This window comes from Xiphophorus maculatus, chromosome 6, assembly GCF_002775205.1.
Source record: "Xiphophorus maculatus strain JP 163 A chromosome 6, X_maculatus-5.0-male, whole genome shotgun sequence".
Classification (NCBI taxonomy): domain Eukaryota; kingdom Metazoa; phylum Chordata; class Actinopteri; order Cyprinodontiformes; family Poeciliidae; genus Xiphophorus; species Xiphophorus maculatus.
The window spans coordinates 26,218,089-26,240,048 of record NC_036448.1 but is presented as its reverse complement, the minus strand read 5'-3'; the positions used below and the strand labels follow the sequence as shown (position 1 = coordinate 26,240,048).

The window sequence follows — 21,960 nt, the reverse complement described above, 5'->3', positions numbered from 1 at the left end:
CCTTCTGATAAAAGGTGCATTTTGGAGATTTGTCACTCAGTTATATGCTTTAGTGAAAGTTGCTTACAAGAGTCTATGTTAGGATTTTAAAAAGCCAAGTCAGACTTAAAAACTGCAACAAAGACCCATTTCTGAACTGAATAGTTGTAAACAATTTGCTGAAAACAGTTGAAAATATCCCCAAAATGAGCAACAAATAATATGGTGGGGATTTAACTTTAAAGTGAGAGAATTGTTTTATTTTCCATTTTTCACAATCTTATTTACTTCACTATTCACCTTTTTTTTTGTTTTATAAGGAAATTTATTTCTTTATTTTACCAAACTAAGTAATAAGTAACCAAATTCATAATCATGATAATTTATATACTTTTATTTTAAGTTTCACAAATATGTTTCTCACAAATATGTTAAATCAATTTTATAATTAAATATTTTTTTTTTCTATTTTGATTAAATTATTGATTGAAGGTATTTTGATCATTTTTGTTTGCTGAATTTTAAAAGAAAATGTTTTTATTCTAGTTTGTTTACTTTTTCAATGATTTACAACACTGTCACATATATTTTGATGCACTTTTTACTTTTAATAAGTTATTAGCTATATTTTAAATGTAGATTTAGAAATTCATGTAGGAGAATCAAAATACACTAAATATTATGGTTTAACTCACTTAACGATTCAGCCTCTAATTAGTGGAAAATTATTGCATTAGCAGATTAGCAGAAGAGTTCCCACTACTGATCTCCTGAAGGTCTTAATATCTTCAATATTGTTACAAATCCCATCAAAATCTCCTTATGAAAACCAGCTTTAAGTTTAACCTAATTTATATGAATTTATTTCTAACCAGTGAAATTGAGACCAGTGATTTTGATGCCTCCAAACCAATTTTTTCTGTCTCACATCCATCTGTGTGTGGTTGTTAAATATTTATAGAAAAGAAAATCAATGTGTCTTTGAAATATGCACAATTAAAGGTTTTGGGGGATGTTTCTAATTGCTCAGTCGGACATGTTTTCATCCAGGAACAAATTAATTTCCCGCCGCCTGTGTGGCTTTGTGGATCAGATCGATTCCTAACAGGATGTGACTCAAACCATACAGGAAAACCAGGAACAGGCATTAAATGGCATTGATCTAGAAAAATAAATCCACCAGAAGACTTGCAGATTGTTTTTTTTCTTCCTTTCTGTCCAGTTTACCCATTGCTCTGCTCTAAATGCATTCCCGCAGCGTTCCCACCCTTTTAGCATCAGGCTCGCTCTTGACAAGACAAATTTGTCAGCGTGCCGTCTGAAGGCTTGCAGTCCTCCCTGTGAGTTTGAGGTCGCTGCTGAACACAGCGGTGGAAGCACTTGGGTGACTGCAGATTTGATTTTCTCCTGTTTTTGGCTCAGATGCAGCTTTAGCACTAATTGTTTTGCCTGAGATTCAGACAGGGAGAGCGCAGAAAGCTCTCTGTCCTCGGCTAAGGCGGCGAGCTGACAGCAAGTCATCCGTCATTGTCAGGTCTCGTGTAGTTTCGCTGTCGCTTTGACTGAATAAAAGGCTGAAATCAGCGGCATGTAGAGGAGGAGAGCCAGGAGGCGGAGGGAGTTAAACTCCTGGAGAGGGAAAATGTTTTGGAGCAACATGAAAATGTCTCTGAAAGAGTGTGAAACCGCGGAAAAAACAAAACTGACGCTTCGATCTGATGGTTTAATCGAAACCTGCATTGGCAACCACAAGTTGGAGAGGAGTTTGATTCCAACTTCCTGTCGTTATGGCAGCATGAGTCAAAAAACGAAAAGGTTCGTGCATATTTCATGAGGTGTTTCTGCCAAATGGTGGCAACAGATGAGTCTGCTGTGTTTACGATTCGATAGCAGCCAGGAAAAGTAAAGAGTTGGCATGCAGAAACTGCCGATACCTCTGATTAAACATTTTAATACCAGAAAAACCAAAAGGAAGGTTTGAAAGGTTTGCGTTTTATGTTTGAACTGGTAATTTGTGCGCTTCAAAGTACCTGAACAATTATGTTTTCATAGGATTAGATGGATCAACCACAAGTGACTGTTTGGACCCTCCACAGTGACTCCTAAAAACTTTGAACCAACTGACATACTTAAGATATAATAACAGTAACAGATTTCAGCAGTTTTACAGATTTTTTTTCATGGAACAATTGCAATAAATATCCACAAAAGAATGACTCCAAAACCACCAATAATGTTGTTTTTGATTTTTTTCTTTTTCTTTTTGCATTGGGTTGGAAACTGTTGAGCGTGCGACCCGAGCAAGCGGTGCAGTTTTTATACTTGGTGCACACAGTGGTGCAAAACGAGCCCTCAGTTTGAGTGAAAGGTGGTGCACAATCCGCATCAAGCTACTAAAATTCAGAGATGCATGACAAAGCGTTGAGAGAGCGCACAAGGTCAACTCATCGGGCGCAGTTCAATGTTTGAACTGTAAAGCTAGCTTAGCCTGGTGGGACGGCAAGTGAAGCCTGGTCACCCACCAGGCTGATGATGCATTGTGGGAAGCTATAGAGTGACTGATTGGTTTCATTGATGAAAAATAAAATTTGTCTTAATTAGCTAGATAAAAAGGTTTTATAGGGATGCACAATAAATCGACATTAACATTGGTATCAATGTTAATAATACCAATGTATCATTGACAAAACTATAGTTTTAAGTGGTTGTTTTGTTACAAAGAGCTTTAAAAGTTTCTTTTCCATATTTATAGTCTCTGTGTTGCTGGAGACATGAAAATTGCTTTTTATTCTCATAAAACCTCATTTAAATTTTTGTTCAGGCGTTTTCCAGCTTTAAACAATTGACCAAATAACATGAGAGCACTCGTTCCTTCAGATAATCTTGAGTTAATAATTGAATCTGTTTTAATTATAAACCTGTTGTCTGGTTTTAGTAATCCTTACGGTTCACAAGTGCTGATTTCCACTATAGTGACCAAGATGAACACCAACAGTGAACTTCCTGTGAATGTTTTTCACTTTCTCACATGTAGCTCAGGTTTATTTTCACTTTTTGTGCCCCTCATGATGATTTTTAACCATTTATTTTAATTTGTCTTAAATATAAATGGTCCATGGTCCACTTAGACAGGTCAAAACATAGCCGTTAACTGAAACCAAAGACCGGCGACACTGATGTTTTGGTCTCCAAAGGGAGTTTTCGTCCTGCTCTGTGATTGGCTGAAGCGTTTATTGACACAGACCACCGCCACATGGTGAATGAGGACAGTGTTGAACTATTGTTGGTGTTCAGGATCTGTTAGTCGTGTCATAAATCTCTGTGAGAAAATGTGAGTCTGAACAATCCCAGTGACATAAACCCTAGAAGTAACTTTGAATTCAGCTGGAGTCTTTTTGTTATAGCTGAAATTACAAGAGTAGTGTTTGCCAGATTTGTAAACATTGCATTGTGACCTGATTTTACTGGCAGTTGGGTTTTTTCGTCCCATTTTAATGTCTTTTAGCTTGTGTTTCCTCCTCAGTTTGTGGGCAGGTGGCTGACTGAGCAGAATTTCACAAGAAATCACTTTGCCAAGTTCAAAGTCAGAAAAAGTTTCCCTGTTTGTGTCTGCGTCCCATTTGTCAGATCTCCAATAACGTGTAAATTACTCTCTGTTTTTTTATATATATTTTTCCTGTAATGCTGTGACTGTTGTGAATGGCAGCAGGCAAAGCCTTTAAATAAAGTGGGTGTGCAGCGTGAAAAGCCCATCAGCCCGGCTCTGGCTGAGACGCTAAGGGAACAGGACAGGCTGATGAGAATAAATGGGAGGCCGCTAACCCACAGGCTTGTTCACTCTGCATATATTCAATTTTCCAGTCGAGATTTTTGGCTCTATTTCTTTATTTCTATTTTTTCTAGTAAAATCAAGCATTCAACATTAATTACTTGGGGATATTCTGCTATTTTGGTATGGAAACAAAAAAAATTCATGCAAACTTATTCAGAAATGCATTTTAAAAATAGAATCTTAGATAAAATCATTAAAAAAAATGGAATAGAATAGAAATAATCTTGATTATGGAGAAATTCTGGTGTACCAGCATGGAGCTTCACACAAATATAACAAATATATTTAACAAAAAGCAAGAGTAATTGACGAGGTCAAATTTACAGTAGAAGAAGAAAAATTACTGTGCAGTTATTAAAATGCCATATTCAGATTACTATATACAAATGCTTTTTCATAATAATAATTTAAAATAAACCCAAAGATGTTTTTTTCCATTCTTTTTCCTGGACTGGTGTTAAAAAAAAATCACCCCATAAATATAGTCTACAATGATCAAATAAACATTCAAATTTGAAGAAGAAAAACCCACAATTGTTCGTTGATTCCCACGATTGATTAAAAGAATTTTACTTAAATTATGAGCATTTAATTTAAAATGTTGGCAAAAACAGCTTCTATAATTCTTGGGTCAAGGTTTTATTGTAAACTGTATTAACACTGACTATTTTAAACTTAATGTCAGAGTTTGCATCCCGTTGTGACCAAAAGGCGGGAATCACCATGGCAACAACTGACAAAGAATTCTTTTTTTTCTGCCAAAATTCTAACTGGAAAGCTTTTAAAACTAAATTCTTTTCCCATAAAAAACGGCACAAACCTGCACGCTAATGCTACTTCCAACTGATGCTTCCACCGCTGGCCCACCTCTCCGACATGGAGCTGCAGATATGCAATACCAGAACAAATTTTCAAAACTATCATAAGTATAGAAGAATGAAATGAACGCAAAAACTATGATAATGTAGATATTGGAATAGTTTTATACTTGAAATACTAGTTTTTAATTACTTAAAAATATAGAGCAATGATGTAGGTTCTGTTGAGCTAAAACTAAAATTTAGTTTTTAATTGATTGTATTAAAAGCCTATTGATTAAAGTTTATAATCGACTGTCTAACATTTACATTTTTTCCACCTCTTCGTGTAAGATCTGGCTTTGCAACATTAATATAGTTAATGTAAACAAAGCCTTTCTCCTCTATAATTTTACTTCTTTACCTTTATTACTCCCTCTGTGTGTTTTCTGATCATGTGAAAGCGGGCCATATGGGGATTAAAACTGTGCAACAGACTGAATTGTCCCACTTTAATTAAAGTGTCATGTTTCTCCAATTTTGCTGATGGTTATTTTAATTTACAGCCGCATGTTGTAATGAAGTTTTCAGTCAGTCAGGAGGAATGACGCACGTGAACACACGATCGACTGGAAAACAATATCCTGTTGTAGTTACAGCATGTTGGTGTCAAGTTTTATTGCTTACCATCCCTGAGGAGGGTTCTCATGTTCAAGTGGACCAGATGTTTCTCTTAGCAGAAACTATTTTTGATGCATTTTTTGGAGGTCATCAGTTTGTTTGGAGGTTAAATCAGTTGAAATTAAATTTCTGGTTCTTCTGTCCAACATGAACATAGAGAGTAAGTCGTGTGGTGTAAGCAGAATCTGGTTCATCCCTTGAGATTAGAAACAAATTTCTGCCTGAATAATTGATCAGAATTAAATTGCAAGAACACTAATCTGCATGGAAACAAAACTTAAAAATGAGGAATCAATTTTCTGCATATGTTTAAAAAATTGTGCCGTTGAGGCTGCTGTGATAAAGTCAGATTAGACCTGGGCGATTTGTCTGGAAAAACGTATGACGACATAAGCATTTCATTTCAGTCAGTATTGTTAATTATTGATTAGTTTTTGTGCTTTAAATATCTGAAATGCTGCCAAACCGGTGGGCTAACCTTTCCTGTTTTATCCAGTTTTCACTCCACGATATTTTTTTTATTTTTAAGCAGTTTTGAGGCACACAGTAGCAAAATCTTAAACTGCTGCTGCGGAAGTTACTCAGCAGGTCGTTGCTAGGTAACCAAAGTTGGAGGGAGCTTGAAATTACTTGTTACTTAGCAGGTTGTTGCTAGGTAACCAAAGAATTGTCTGAGTTTCTGGGTCAGAGTTCAGTGAGTACTCTATATATTGAGTATTCTATCAGACGTATTATACGTATTATATTTTACTATTCATATTGATCACGTGTTTATCTCACTATATATATTGTCGATTAATTGTGGAGGATGAGGTCACATTCTGGCAAAAAATATGGGTCACATTTGCCTGTTGTGTGAACTTATCCTTTCTGATTTGCCAATAAATCATTGGCAAGTTATGTCTGCATCACTCATTAATAAAATTGAACATTTTTATAGCAAAAGGAAGATTTATATGTGATTCAGACATGAATGACCCTCACTTCCATTCTAGATAGTGTTAGATTTTAAAGTTACTCATCTCCGGTCCATTTAGAGAATGTTCCCCTCTATCATCTCCGTCAGGTTCTTCCACTAAGGACGTTGGACCTTCACTGGGCCTCAAGAAGTCCAGCTCTCTAGAGAGCCTCCAGACGGCGGTAGCAGAGGTCACCCTGAACGGTGACCTCCCGTTCCACCGGCCGCGCCCTCGCATCATCAGGGGGCGGGGCTGCAACGAGAGCTTCCGGGCCGCCATCGACAAATCCTACGACCGGCCAGCCGCCTTGGAGGACGACGACGAGGGCATGGAGACTTGTAAGATGTCAAATAATCCATTCAATATTTGAACTCTTGTTGCAGGTATGATCCACCAAAGCAGAAGTTCGAGTTTCCCTGGACATTTATGAAATGGTTTAACGCTCAATCAGTTGTTTTTTGCTGTGTGGAGCCACGTAACACTAATTAAATGTGTTGACCACTAATATCTGTTTACTGCATGGGAGTGGCGCCATTTTGACTAATGGCTAATATCTGGAAGTGAATGGTGTTGATGCTTTTGGCTGTGGCTTTTTAATCACTCAGGTTTGTAATCTCAATGAAAATCAAAGACATTTCTCTGTTTACTGAGGCAGGTTTTTATTTACTTGTTTTATTTTAAAGGAAAAATGCAGCAGATTTGGCTCCAGAGGATGAGTTTTATCTGTAGATTGATGTAGGAAGATTTATTTCTGTTTGAAGTTCTTGCATCCAGACACATCACAAAAATATATAGAACTCAGGGAAAAATATTTCAGATTTATTTACTTAATTTCACCAAATTGTTGATCAGACTACATTTTTAGATTTCTTTATTCTTCATAAAGAGGACAATGCATATTAATCAGGATGAATCCGTCATGTAAATATGCCAGATTTAGTCCTCCAGCAGGTTCATGGAAATAATAGTATGATTAACATTCATAACAACAAACATGACTTATGATCTATGACAGATTTCAAAATATAACTAAAAGTAGTGTAATTTACAGTAAACATTCATAAAAAAAGCAAGACACAACTGTTAGAAAAAAAGAATATAAAAACAAAACTAACATAACCCAAGTAAACAAAATATGCAAATCTCAGAAATGTACCAGCAAAAAGTTTCATTGGAAATGTTGCTTAATGTTTTATTAAAAAGCGATTTGTTGAGATAAATTAATGTAGCTGCAATTAGCTGGATTAAAAAATTCAGTGGAGTTCCACCACTAGCAAAAACAAATTAAACAAAATTTTAAGTCAAAGTCGTGTTTATGCTCACAGAACCCTCCAATAGGACTGAATTAAAGTGTAATTTAACTTTTTCCCTTACAAATTATGTTGGTTTTGGAAATATTCTTTTACCCAGAATTAAATCAAATGAATTTGCTAGTTGATCTGAAACAGTAAATGGGACAAACAAGCGAAAAATGGAAGAAATATGTAGAAGTTAAACATAAATTACTTTTTTTTTTTAACCAACAGAAGGTAATTTATTGCTTCTCCGCATTTTCCCAACGTCTAATGCACTGGTGGAAAGTAACTGAGGGCAACAAAACATTGACATTTTTTTATCTTTTAATTAAATATTGAAAAAAAATTAAATATTTCACACAACCAACACAACACAATTTTTTAATAAAATAAAGAAGTGTGATTTCCATAGAAAATGGGACTATAGGTTACTATATATATGTAATATAAAATCCAGTTATTTGAATCGAGTTTAAAAAACAAAAAAACAACTATATCTTAAATGTCGATGGTTTATCTGTTTGGATTTTTTTGTGTTTATTCTCAGCATCAAGATATGGATCGCTCGTTTGTCACAAGCATTTGCTTTATCTGGAGGAGTAAAGGGAAAGTTTGTGATTCTGTTTGCTACAAAATGTATTTAACAAGTAGTTTCACATTTAGGGGACTTAATTTGGCAGCAGCAGCAAAAATTTCACTAAAAGATGTTTTTTTAAGTGCATCAACCTTGAATTTTTAGTTGAAAAAACACATTTTTACCATTTTTGTATTTTGGTCAAGTGCCAGAAAAAAATCACTTTGAGTGACACAAATGGCCCACGGACCACAGTTTGGACACCCCACATTTAAATTTACATTTAAATGTAAATCAGAACTCTTCCATCATGGACATGTATTTTGGTTTTATCAGAAACCTAACTACACATTTACAGCACCTACAATTTAAGGTTAAAATAAGGTTTCCTGTTTCCAAATCGTCTCCATGTTTGCTTCTCTGCAGTGGAGGAAGACACGGAGGAGAGTTCCCGATCTGGGAGAGACTCTGTCTCCACCATGGCGGACCAGACGCCGCTGTCCGCCGGCCCCGAAAAGCCTCTGGTCAACGGCACCAACCGCACCAAGGAGGAGAAGAAGAAGGACAAAGACAAACCAGGGAAGGAGAAGAAGAAACAAGATGGAGGGAAGGAAAAGGATAAAGAGAAGGGAAAACCAAAGAAGGGAATGTTGAAGGGACTTGGAGACATGTTCAGGTAAAAAACAGATTCTAATCATTGTATAGCCTTTTTCATAAAGCTGAGAGCCACATCACGCATCAATACAATATTGATCAATATCTTCATGGTGAAATTATCGACCGAGAGCTTAGACGGATCTCCAAAAATTAGAATATCACCAAAAAAAATCTATATTTCAGAAAATGAAACTCCTATAAAGATTTGTCAGATTAACATATTCTCAGAAAATTTCACAAAAAAAGATAAATACTGGAACTTTTTTTTTGTGGTGACCAAAATTAATTTGAGAGGAGTCAAAAAAGGCTTAATTTCTTTTTTTAATTAAAACACAAAAGATTTATTTCTTCAGACATTCATTGTTTTTATTTATTCACTGCTATAGTAAATAGACAATATTTTAATCAAGCAAAAATTGTTTAGTTTAATATTTTTTTAAACTTTTAATTTGAAGCTTAAAAATAACTATAAAGTCATATCAGAATTGCAAAGGTATATTACACATAATTTAACATTCGCCAAGTCCTTAATTTTGTTTTGCAAGAAATCAAGTATTGAGATTTTTTAATGGGAACAAATTCTGTATTTTGGCAAAAAAAAATTAGTTGAAGATCTGATTAGAAGTTTTTGGAGGTTGTGTGCTATTGGACGACACTACACCAGGTTTTTTTCTTGAGTATCTGAATGATTTGTGGGTCATAGTTAAACAAACACTTAATTAAAAACCCTCAGAAAATGGACTGAAGGTGTCTGAAAACACGGCCAACGATTTGACGTTGGCCGTGTTGGCAAGATGACTTCAGCACCTATTTGGAAACATTTCGAGAAATTTAGAGGTTGTTTTGTTTTTTATATACAGTATATATAGAATATTCTCCACAAGAACAAATAAATTAATTTTCACCTGGAACTGCAGGAACAAGAAGACTTAATTTTCTTCTTGCACCTCTAGTTAAGGAGTTCTTGCAGAACCTCTTCTTCTTCTGTGGTGTCTTACAGAAAATGAATTAGGCTTATTGTAACAGAACTGAAAGTTAATATCTTTCCTTTCAGACTGAAGTCTTGCACCACAGGAGTGATGTGCATTGTTAAAACATGGTCTCATTTCTGGCCCCATTAAGAGTCAATTAGTGCGTCTGTTTGATCCTTATCCAGGTTTACTGGCAGCGCCGGCTGATGTGAGATATGTTTAATCCATCTGTGGAGAGTCTGGATTCAATTAAATCATCATTATGCAGCACAGAGTTGTGCAGCAGAATTACAGATGTAATAACACAACTAACCAAGTTATTGGCATCCAGCTGTTCTGTTTTAGCCTATAGGACGTTTCATAATATTTATTCAGTTTCTCTTCATTGTCTGTCAGTCTGACTTCCACCGTCCAGCAACTTTACGTCAAACCTGAAACAAAAGGCTGATTTATCTCTGAAACGTCTGAAAGTCTTTTTCTATAACTTTGTTGTTAATCATTCTATGAAGCTAAATTGGGGACATAAAGTTTGTTTAAAAATTGAAACAAAAACAAAGAAATTTTAAACTGGAAAAACATTTTGGAAGTAGATGAAAAATATTTGAAACTGAAGAAAGTTTGAGACTGAAAAAAGATCTTAAACTGGAAAAAAAAATTTAACCTGAAAAAATGTTCAAAACAGATTTTCACACTCAATGTTTTTTATGGTACAATCAAGTACCTTCTGTTACTATAAAAAGGCTATACATATCACATTAGACTTGACTTGGTGCCTTGAAATTGGGCCTCTGTCTCTTTAAAAGGTCTTGCTCTTTCTGAATCTCCACCTTCAGGAAGTCACGATATGACTCCTTTTTTAACCCTTTAACAACATTTTTACCACTGTTGCACTGAGAAGCAGCTTCTATAACGAGTTCAGCAGTTCCACCAGGTGTTTGCTAATTGCTGCTGGCTAGTCTGAAGGAGCTTTGTTGTTGAAGGCGAGGCTAGGTCCGTCCACGTGTTTTGCACAGCTTAATGGTTGCCATGGAGATTAAAGGATTTCTCAAACATGCATGAAAGAATCAAAGCAACACTCCAGGTGTGTGGAGTGTTGCTTTGAAAAAAGTCTATTTTAAATATTACTGCCACTTTAAGGCAAATACTTGGTGTGTTTCAAAGAGAAATTTTCAAACAAGCATCATGGGTGACGTGTGGTTTAGCAGACAGAACTAAAATGAGCATTTAGCAGAAAAAAGGGGGGGAAAGTACGCATCAGATTCTGCGTCTGTGTCGGCTTGTCGCGGTGAAACGGTGTGCTGATGTGAGCGCCGTCCCAAACCACAGAGGTTTGGAAAGCAACAAAGTCAGTGTGTTTTTCAGAAAGTGTCGCTCTGCAGAGCTGGGTGATCCCGGGAGATCTTTCGGTTTCGGTGCAGGAGCCGGGCGGGCGCGGGGTGGGGAACCGGCCTTTGATGTGAGGCGGCGGCGTGTTTGAGGACACGTCAGGCGCTGCGTGATCAGCCTGACCCTCTCATGTCTCTGAGGCCTCGCTCTCAGTCCCAATCAAAGCATCATTACCATCAACGCCTGCCAGCAGCGCCGCCTGCCAACTTTCTCTCTGATCGTCTCTTGGACTCAGAAGCTGCACCCGGTCTGTCGGCTTGGCATCTGCTGGGACGCTTGTTGCCCAGAAATCCGAGGTCTGCACTAAATTTATGGCGTGCTCCATGTTTGTGTGCGTCTTAAACAAGCGAACGAGCCTGAAACTGCACAGTTACAATCTTCACGCACGCGCAGCTTGTTTGTGTTGCCGTTTGCTGTCAGCTGACGGGTTTTCCCGCTCAGATTTGTTCTGGGTGAAGGGACTCTGATGCATCATGCTCTGATCTTCGCAGTCTTAGCTGCAGTTGATCTTGTGTTCATTGTAATCTGTTGCATGTTGCACCAGCTGTGTCTACAAAATAAGACGTGGCGTGCAGCCAAAGGAGGAGATGCCACACGAGGAACGCGTTTAAAGAGCAGCAGGTTCTGACTGGGAAGGGATTTAGCTTTGGGTTCTGCTGACGCTACAGAATCTAAATGAATTAACTATTACAGATTGTCAAAATTTGTATCTGTAAACTGTTGTTGTTTTTTTTTGTTGAGCTGCATATTGAGTTGCTAGAATATTGATTTTTAGACCAACATGGAGAAAATTGGGAACATAAATTTAACAAATTTCTTTTTATTTCTTTAGCCACTGCTTTGTAACTTTTAGAAAAAAAATATTTTTTTATACATTTGTTAAAAGTGTCATTATGCTATGAAACAGATAATCTGTGAACAGATTGATCTCCTGTCTCATTTCTTCAGAGCTATTGTTGCTGTCTGAATAAATGTATCATCCAAAAACAACCAATCAGAGCCAGGAGGCGGGTCTCTGCGCTGTCCATCATCATGTCCTCTCATTATGCAAGTTTCTTTTAGTTTCTGGTTGTAGGGTCCAGTAATTTCTTAATATAATGAAACATCCTTCTTTTCACAATAATATCTTGAGGTTCTAAAACAGAACCAAACTTCATTAGCTTTCTAAGGCATCGTTTGCACTGCAGACCCAAATGCTCAATTCCGTTTTGTTTTTTTGTTTTTTTTTGACAAATTGGATTTTTTGTCAAGCCGTAGTTCTGATGCTTTTCCCCCTGACAGAGATTACACTTTCAACAACAGACTGAAATAGGATCTCTAGCATTTTGCTGAAAACACTGAGGATGTAAAGTTATTTAGGGGCAGAGCGGCCATCGGGAGCACTGGGACATTTCCCAGTGGACTGAGCGTTGTCCTGGCCCAATCAGCGATCAGGACCAAAGGCTCGGTTCGGGTTGTGTTTAATAAAAAGCAATTTATTCGTTCGGGTATCTGCTGGGTTGAAAATCCTACAGCAGTGCAAAGATGCACACCAGGTTGAACACAGATGTTATTTCTGTCAAGATTTGTGGGAACGCGAAATACTTACTGCAACTTGACCCACACAGGCAACTTTTCTTATCCTTGATCATCCTGAAAAGATTATGTTTGTGGCAGATTAATTTGAAAATGTAGTGTTTTATAGCTATAGTGTCTCAAAATGATGTTCTCTGCTCCATGCTGTGCAAATACAGGTCACACTTCCAGCTTTTTCTACAAAAATTTAAGCCCAGCATCCAAACTTATTGTCCCATTTGTTGTGTTGCTGCTTTGAGCAAAACCTTATCAAAGTGTTTTGTTTTTCCTTTTTTTCTTACTAAGTACTGCTTTTCTCAGGAAAACTTTATTTTCTTTGCAGCTCTGTAATGCCACAAATCCTTTCCCACTGCAGATTTATCTTTGCTTTTTCTCCTAATGAAGGGATTATTAGTGACACTCAGGCGTTCGGCTGAATTGAATCAGAACCCCTGACATTTTAAAGTGATCGTTTAAAACCGCAGAACCACCGTCACAGACTCCGTATCGATCACGTCGGGCTCAACGACGCCGCCGGCCTCACCGTGCTTTGAATACGAGATCATTAAATTCCCTCGTGTCGTGGTTGATATTCTTTCTCCTCTGCAAAGTTTTCCACTGCTGTCATAAATCTTAGTCTACATGCCATTGCGAGTGTGTGTGTTTGTGTATGACGAGGCTGTTTTTAATGGGCTGTTAATGAAAGTTAGTGGTGTGGGGAGGGAACGTGTCAGCCATGTCGAGCTGTGATAGATCACTCCTGCTCTTAGCACTAACTTCAGGCTGTCAGTCTGAGCGTTTCAGGCGGCTGCGGTCACATTAATCAGGCGCTGGAACATCACTCCATCAGGTTTCCTCACACCTCCCATCTCCCTGCTTTGCTTAGTTTCTCCCTCTGGTTCCTGCCTGTTTGGGTTTCCACCTGCAGCAGGGAAATTTCCCTTTGTTTTCTCCTTTGATCGTTCAGGTGTGATGGATTTGAACCTTCAGAGCCACATAAAGACGGTTAGAAAGTCAGTCTTCTACCACCTGAAGAACATTTCATGCATGTATTTATCATTAGTTGCATTGATTTCTGCAACAGCGTCTTCACAGGTCTGGAATACCTGAAATAAGCCAAAACTAGCAAGTAACACTTCAGCAAGACTTTGGTGCTTGTTTTAAGCCAGTAATTAATTGATATTGATAAAAAGTACCAGTTCCACCGACAGATTATTTCACTTATAACTTGGGGGAAAAAGTTCTAGTTGTAAGTTAAATAATCTGCCAGTGGAACTAAAACTTTTCCATTTTTAAGAAAATAGTGACTCAAAACAAGTTCCTTAAATTGAATTAATATCAAAATAGGAGTTAATATTTGCTACAGAAACCTTTGCTTCTAATTACAAAGGTCAGACTATCTAGTTTATATAAAGTTAACTTTCTGACTTTTTAATTTTTGATCATTTTTTTCCATCTGGAGCAATTAGTTTCCTTTTTGTTTTTATACGACTGGTTGATTATTTGGTTGTTCCAGATTTAAAACATACAGAAAAAAACTTTTTTTTCAGCTACACAAACATAGAACCTGAAAATGAACGTCATAAATTTCACAAAAATATGATTTAGTTATGATATGATCAGTTAGGAAGTTTCTATCCACCAACTTCTTGCTGCTTTTTTTTTTAATTTTTTTTATCGCAGCTCAGATATCTAAACCCAGAGATTTCTGGTTTTGCTCATGGGGGGAAACATGTTGGAATAAAACAGTGACTGGAAATCCAGTCAGCAGTTTGTGAACCAGTTGGTGGATCTGTTTGGGAACCAAACGTTTCTGCTGATTTTGAGTGGATTCAGCTTATTTACTGTCACTTTGTTACACTCAAATCGGTATTCAGCTTTTGTTTTTATTCTTTTTTAAAAAAAGATTTTTGGTTTGTATTTTATTTTTTGCAATAAGAAGAAAAAATCATATTAAAAAGTAGTGATTTTTCTTTTTAAGTGGAAAAATCTGTAAAGAAAGCATTTTATTTTTAAATGTTTGTGTTCCTCAGCAGTAAAATGATGCTTTTTAACCATCCCGGCTTGATTATAAAGAAAGCTTTCCAGCTCCAGTATATAAAAATCGAAATCCCTGAGGGGCATCGATTAGTTTGTAAAAATAAAGATGAATAATACAGACATTTTCTAAACTTTTTTTTCTTTATTAAAAAATGCTTTTCTTCTGTAATTGTATGTTTCTTTGTGTTTTGTATGTCTTCTTTTATCAGCTTTGATACTTTTAACACGGCGTCCCTTTCTGCAGATTTGTTTTCTTGGTTTTTTACATATTTTGTCATCGATTTGTTTTGCTTTCATTTTTCTTTCTTCTGCATTGATTTTCTCACAGACGGGATTTCGACTTTCTCAACATTTCTCCCTATTTTCCTCTTGACTTTATAACTAATTCAGGTAGTCTGTGTTCTTTCTCTTTAATCCTCAAACGCTCTTATGGTTGGGGGGCCAACATCGCCTGCTGTTCTTTTGATCCTGTGACTTTGGGCTCCGTCTTTAAACACAGGACCCTCACTTAAGGGCATCCTTGTTCTCCTTAGTTTAGCTTTATTCTTATTTGATTCAGGGAAGAAAAAAATCTCTTCTTTTTCTGCCTCTGCCTTCTCTCTCATTAACTCACATGCAGGCGTTTGGTTTCTATCTCCGCTGCTACTTTGGAAGTCGTAGATATTCTCAGCGGACCGGTTTGCCTGTGAATAATCACGCAGGTTCATTGTGGAAGCGAGTTCAGTGCCAAAGTCATTTCTTCAACAGGCTGCAGCTTTATACCGGGTCAATCAAGCTGAAATATCTCTGCAAAGGCTCCTATTTCATTAGGCATCGCTCCCTCCCCATGAATATAATTACTGCGACCGCTCCACAACTTTAAACGAGCTGAATTGGGTCTGAACTCATGAGAAGAACTTTTAAAATGCTTCATTTGAGAGACTGATTCGGTGAAAAGTCGCCGCTCTGCAGAGATTCAGTAGCACTTTCAGTCCGATTGCTGCAAGTTCAGGAAGATTTTATGTTTCTGTCTCTGTGGGTCAGAGTTTGGTAGTAACTAGTTACATTTACTCAATTACTTTTACTTGAGTAACTTTTTTGAAAAATTTACTTTTAGGAGTATTTTTACTGCGCTGTACTTTGAGTAATTTTATTATGAAGTATTTCTACTCTGACTTGAGTAATTTTCTACCCACTGAATGAAAAACAAACATGTTTTAACCAAAAATTCACCAGACTCGGACACACACCTGCTGTTTCTGTTACAATTTAATAAATTATTTTATTGAAAGAAACTGATTTGGAAAAAAATTATTTTGCCTGATTTTGCTATTTTTATGTTATATTAATTATTGTCATTTTGGTCCAAAATTTCCACTTGACTTTATATTTTGGTCTGTTTGATGTCATTGCTAAATAATAAATGATTGATAATTTGATCAGGTATTCAGTACCTGAGTATACCAAAAACATTTTTACTTGAATAATTTCTTTGACTAACTAATTTTTACTTTTACTTGAATAAAAATGTGTTGAAGTAGTGATACTCTTACTTGAGTATAATTTGGGGGTATTTTTCCCATCTCTCAATATTCTCTCAATAGTCTGGAAAGTCAGGGAATTTGATCTGAGTATTTTCCAGGTTTGGGTAAGTATGGAAAGAGCAAATAAATGGAAATGCATCGAATTTTACCATTACAATACAACATTTCTGTCTATGTTTTCCTTATTAAATTCTTTAAAATGCCTCCATAACTTCTTAGTATCCATTTTCTTTTAGTTCCACTTTTGATTAAATCTACTGAGCAAATAAAGTACCCACTTCAATTAAATTAAACACTCACGTTTGGTGCTCCAGGTTTGGGAAATACCGAAAAGATGAGCGGCCAGCGGAGAAGATGGACCGGAAAGGATCGAGCAAGTGGAGGACCGAGGAGACTCAGGTTTCTGATGAGGAAACGATGAAGATGAGGATGGAGCAAGAGAGGTGAAGAAAACTTTTATTATTACTGTTAAATACTTGAAAATCCTTCAAACTTGCTTATTTGTTCTTGTCGGAGGTACAAATGTACCTGAACTAAATTGTATGTACCGTATTTTCCGGACTATAGAGTGCACCTTAATATAAGCTAAATGAACATTTTATTGCTTAAAATGCAGCAACATATTTTTGTAGTGCATGTTTAATCATTTGTAGAAAATAATGCATCTGAAAAAAGGTTAGCTCTTTCAGTAGAGTATCAGAAATGTTATGAGAAATTGTTTTTGACGAATGAGAAGTATTTCCTCTCTGTCTGAAGTCAAGTCAAACCAAACTTCTCTAGTTTTAAGTTGATCAGAATTATCAAAATTATTTATATTTGCTAAATGCTAAAAAGCTTAGCAAGAACAATTTTGAGAGATTATTTTTCACATGCATTTGGTCAACGTGAGGGATAATCATCAAACCTATTGGGTTCAAACTTCCTCCATCACATCTGTTCAAACTTTTAATAAGATGTAAATAATAATAAGTGTCACTATTCAGATCCTGGATGGTAAATCTGAAACCTCTCCTCTGAAAATGAAATGCCAGCCGGGCGACGTGCCAGTTTGTTTTTTTGTTTTGTTTTCAGGGGGGAGGGCAGCAGTTTATAAATGCCAAGACCATTACGACTCTGTCAGCTAATTAATTCCCATGCACTCCTTGAAGGGCAGGAGTCATTAAAGCCCATGTTTATACAACATTTCATGTTGTAAAAAGTCTGGTTTGTATTCTGTCTTTATGCCTGCAGTGCTGACAGTCGCATAATACAACAATGCAGTCTTTAGTTTTAATTCAACGCAAATGCCACAGCAGATGTTTTGGGTTGTTTAAAGTTCACAGAGGGCCTTTCATGTGGTAATCCGCCCTTACGGTTTTGGTTTTATACTCTTTGAATTAAGAGTTAGATGATAGACCTGGTGCTGTTTTATTTCATGATAGCTGCAGTTGCATCACATTGATTAGGTTTTCTTTAAAAATAAAGCCTAGTCCTGTCACATACTTGAGCTGGTTTAATATGTGACCTTTGAACCAAATAGCTGCTTTTTAAAGCCCAACATCCAACATTAAATGGTGATACTTGGTGTACATGGCTGCTATAAAGTGGCTCTATCTGGTGGATTGTTCTGAATCAGTGCAAAAACACAAAATATTACCAAGTAGTTTTGGTTTAGTTTCTAGTCCTAACATATTGAAATAAGACAAAACCAAATTACAAATAACTTTTTCTGCAAGAAAAAGCTTATTTTTAGTCAATAAGCACTTAATATTTGCAAAAATGCAAACTCAACACATTTTTTTTCCATTGCAAAAACACAAAATCTTGATCACAAATTTTTTTCTTTCGTTTTTAGTACCAATATTTTAGTCAAGTTGAAATGAGACAAAACCAACTTACAAGGAGTTTGTTTTGAGTCAGTACTTTCTTATTATTGATCAAAAAAGTACTAATTCCATTATTGGATTATTTCACTTATAATAAAACATTTTTCCCATGTTATAAGTGAAATAATCTGCCAGTGGAAATGGCACCTCTTTCAACAATATTAAGAAATTATTAGCTTAAATTAAGCTCTTCTACCTTGCTGAAAAGTTGCTTGTAAGTTAGTTTTGCCTTATTTCAAGACTACAAAGACCATTTCTTTAGATAAATCTTTTAAAAAATGCATAAAAATCAGTTTCAACTTTAAGAAAGTTTTATCCTTGCTTTTATTTTGAAGAAGTTCATTTTCCAAATAATACATTACAATAAAAAACATGACAAAAGCTCTACAAAGGATCACTAATTATACTGGTTTCCTAAAATTGTACAGAACTGTGGAAAAAGTATTTTTAGACAGTAACCTGAATCTAAGCATTTAAAAAGTATATTTCCATTTCTGAAGGAGAAATGCTTTCCAAACCAACCTGAATATCTGTACAAAAATATGTGATTTATTTCACTTATTAAATAATTAACCACTTTTTTGGGAAAACTTAGTTTAAATTCATGAAGCGCTGGGCGGCCATGTTACTTCCTGATGGCATAAAAAAAATGCTTAAAGATCTGAAAAAAACACTTCATGCCCCAACCAAAAGAAACCCAGAAACGGCCAACATCAACATTTCTGTTGGACTACGTAGCAGTTAGCTTATTAGCCACCTGTGAAGTAACATAAACTAATATTCCACATGTTTGTTTTAGGACCCCGTCCTGTGTGCAGGGGGTTACAGTTTGTCCAACATGAAGTCATTTTCTTGCTGAACTTCCTCTGACCTCCACAGCTGCTCAGATTTCCATAAATTTCAGTTTCGAAATGTTTAAAAATCTCCTGGCAGATACTATGTCGATTACTCGCACTTTAATACAGTCATGATGTTGATTTTTAACCAACTCTTTAAAAAAACAAACCCAAACGTGTGTTATCAGTACAGGAGAAGCTTTAGCGGCCATCTTATCCCTCCAGACCTTTTCCTTTCTTTCACTTCCTGCCTTTGACTCCGGTCTGACACTTTTGTCAGTGTAGAGGCTAAAAGGCCCATTTTGTAACTCTGTGAATACAATGGGACATAATGGGCCATTGTTCTGTCCTGATGTGGTAGAAAGGTCACTCATCGAATACATTTCTTCAGCCATAATGTCCCATCCTGTCATTCTTACCCTCTTTCATTCACCGTCTCCTACCTCTCTGGTAGCCCTGCCACCAACTCTTATTTTCTTGCTTTATTGTTATTTGTGCTTCAAATCGTCACTCACTGAGTTTGGCTTTTAAAAATGAAACGTTTGAAGCTTGGTTTTCCTTCCTGTCCCATTTCACTCATCGCTTAATGGTATTTATGAACTTTTTTTAGCTGTACTGCCGTAAAATCTTTCAGGATCGACAAGCGGGTAAAGATTTTGAGTCTCCACAATAAAAAAAAGGAAGTTTTGTTTCATTAGCAGTATTGCAGGAGGGAGAAAAATGAGAAGAAGATGAAACAAATATTAAGAGATTATCGTAGTTGAAAGTAGGTGGGCAAATGTCTGCCTGTGAACTTGTTTTTTGACTTTTAAAGTGTAACCAAACCCCAAATCAACTAGTTTTCTTGCTGATAAATTGTCAAAGTAGGCCATTTAGGGTTTTATCTTTATATTTGTGTGAAAGTTTTGACATTTTTCAATGTAAATTTGTTTAGTTCTGCAGTATCTTGCCGAAAACTGTCTGCTTCAAGCCGGTCTTATGTTTTCCAAATATAGAATCTGCCTGACGTATCACCTTGAATTATGCTGATCGAAGGAAACACATTTTTCTTAGGAGGTCAGGGCGTACAAACTCTTCCTGTGAATAACAAGGTTTTAGTGACTGGCAGAGTAAGTACATGTAGTAACAAACACGTAGGCTACGTTAGCTAGCAGCTAAACGCTACATTAGCCAGGCTAATATTGCTAATCGGCAGTAAGTACTACAGTAAATATCACTGATATTTATCTAAAAATAACATTCGAGTAATAGTTTTAATGCATTTATATTGTTTATAAGTTGGATTGGCTAGGAAAGCTAGGTCTAAGTTTGTGGCTTGTTTGTTGTTGCCATAGCAACTCCACAGCAACCGCCTTCCTGTCAGTTACAAAGTTCCTTTTGTAACTGACATATTTTTTTTTGCTTTTTAAGCAATTTCATTTGCAGAAACAATTATCTGATCGATTTTAGACTTTCTTCATGGAGGGAAAATATATATTTCTGGATTTTATTAACTTTTCCTGATCTAAACTGAGACTAACTGAGTTATGAAAAGAGGCTTTTGAAAGGTTCTTTCACTCTGGTTGCTTGACGAGAAGCCAATCGTGTCGACAGATCGTGGAAAAAGCCCGGCTCTGGTGAGATTCCTGTGTCTGGCCTTATCTTATCTGGCCTTGTATACACCCAGTAGCTGCTCAGAGTGCTGCTGCTGCCCCTGGAGGAAAACACGGATCTCCCTTTGGGTTTAAACATGGATCCCTCTGGGCTGTCGGATAATCGCTGACTCAACGCATCGCGAGAACAAATCTGACATGCCGTTCCAGAGCATCTCCTGGGGGGTTCAGGAAAATTTTAGTTTAAAAGCACATTCCTATGCTCTATCTTTATGTTTCTATGCAAGTTTTGACATTTTTTATTTAAATTTGATTAGTTCTGCTGCATTTTGCTGAAAACTGTCTCAATTTTGGGTTTTCTTGCTATAGAATTTATCTGATTTTTTTAGTTGTGCTGATCAAACAATAAAAAATTTCTTGCAAAGTTATTAATTTTGTTTCTGTTTGTGAAACATTTTCTAAGGCATGGTTTCTCTCCACTGGATCCATGCAGCAAAAAGGCCTGCCATACAACTAAAAATACATTTTGTGCTACAATCACTGCCTTTACATTTAAACTGATTCCTTTACATGTGACCAAAAAAGCTTTTCTAAACTCTGACTGTTAATAATTTTATTTTAGGTGTTTAGATGCAGCTAGTCAGTGTGGGGCGCAGCGCTGCTCAACCCCTATTGCTCCCTGCCCAGTCACAGACCTAGATCTGCATTCTATGTATCATAAACGTGTTGAAAAACAACGTTTCTGCAACTCACCCTGGGAAACTTTCCACCCGTCTCTTCAGATTTTCTTTTGAGCAATCCGGTTTTAAGCCACTATCCATTATTATTTTTAAACAGTCTTTTGGTAAGCTAACTTTACCTGTCGTACTTTGTGCTCGCGTCACGGCATGCAGTACCTGGCATGTAAACACGGACCACAGTTTGGGAAACACTGCCCTAGAAACGGCCTTAAATGTCATCTTAAAATAATTTTTCTACATTTTAAACGTCTCAATTCTTCTGTGAGTCGTTTCCAATACGACCCTGCTGGGTTTCCCATGCGGGTGATGTCCCATTCGGTTTCCCAGCGTCGTTAGAAAGCGACCTATAAAGAAAGCAGAGCAGTTTGATAATTGCTAGCTGTAAAGCTCTGATAATTGCCAAGGCTCTAATTGCAGGCCTCTGCAATCGTTAGTCCCCCTCTGCCACTAAAAAACGTTGGAAATTATTGACAAACAGGACGTCTGGAGTAGAAATGCTTTTTCTATTTTTTATATTAGCGAGACACAAAGATGTCTGAGGTGTTTGTGTTGTTCGGTGCATTAGCCGCCTGGACTGTTGGTGAAGTCTTGTGGAGACTATAACCCGTAGTTTATTATTCACAGGGGGCAAAGTAAACAACAGACTCCATGTCTTCTCTCTGCTTTAATGAAAACTGAA

The 21,960-nt window shown here is 36.6% G+C and overlaps 1 protein-coding gene across 3 annotated transcripts in view; it reads left to right on the top strand.

Annotated features, from left to right (window-relative positions):
* The window catches only part of LOC102236989 (partitioning defective 3 homolog), a 257,025-nt gene that overhangs the window by 169,200 nt on the left and 65,865 nt on the right, over window positions 1-21,960 (top strand). For all 3 annotated transcript variants that reach the window (XM_023336134.1, XM_023336133.1, XM_023336132.1), the window contains 3 exons: window positions 6,356-6,586; window positions 8,544-8,793; window positions 16,563-16,691. In XM_023336134.1, coding sequence (XP_023191902.1) covers window positions 6,356-6,586; window positions 8,544-8,793; window positions 16,563-16,691 — 610 coding nt within the window. The remainder of the gene's footprint in view (window positions 1-6,355; window positions 6,587-8,543; window positions 8,794-16,562; window positions 16,692-21,960) is intronic.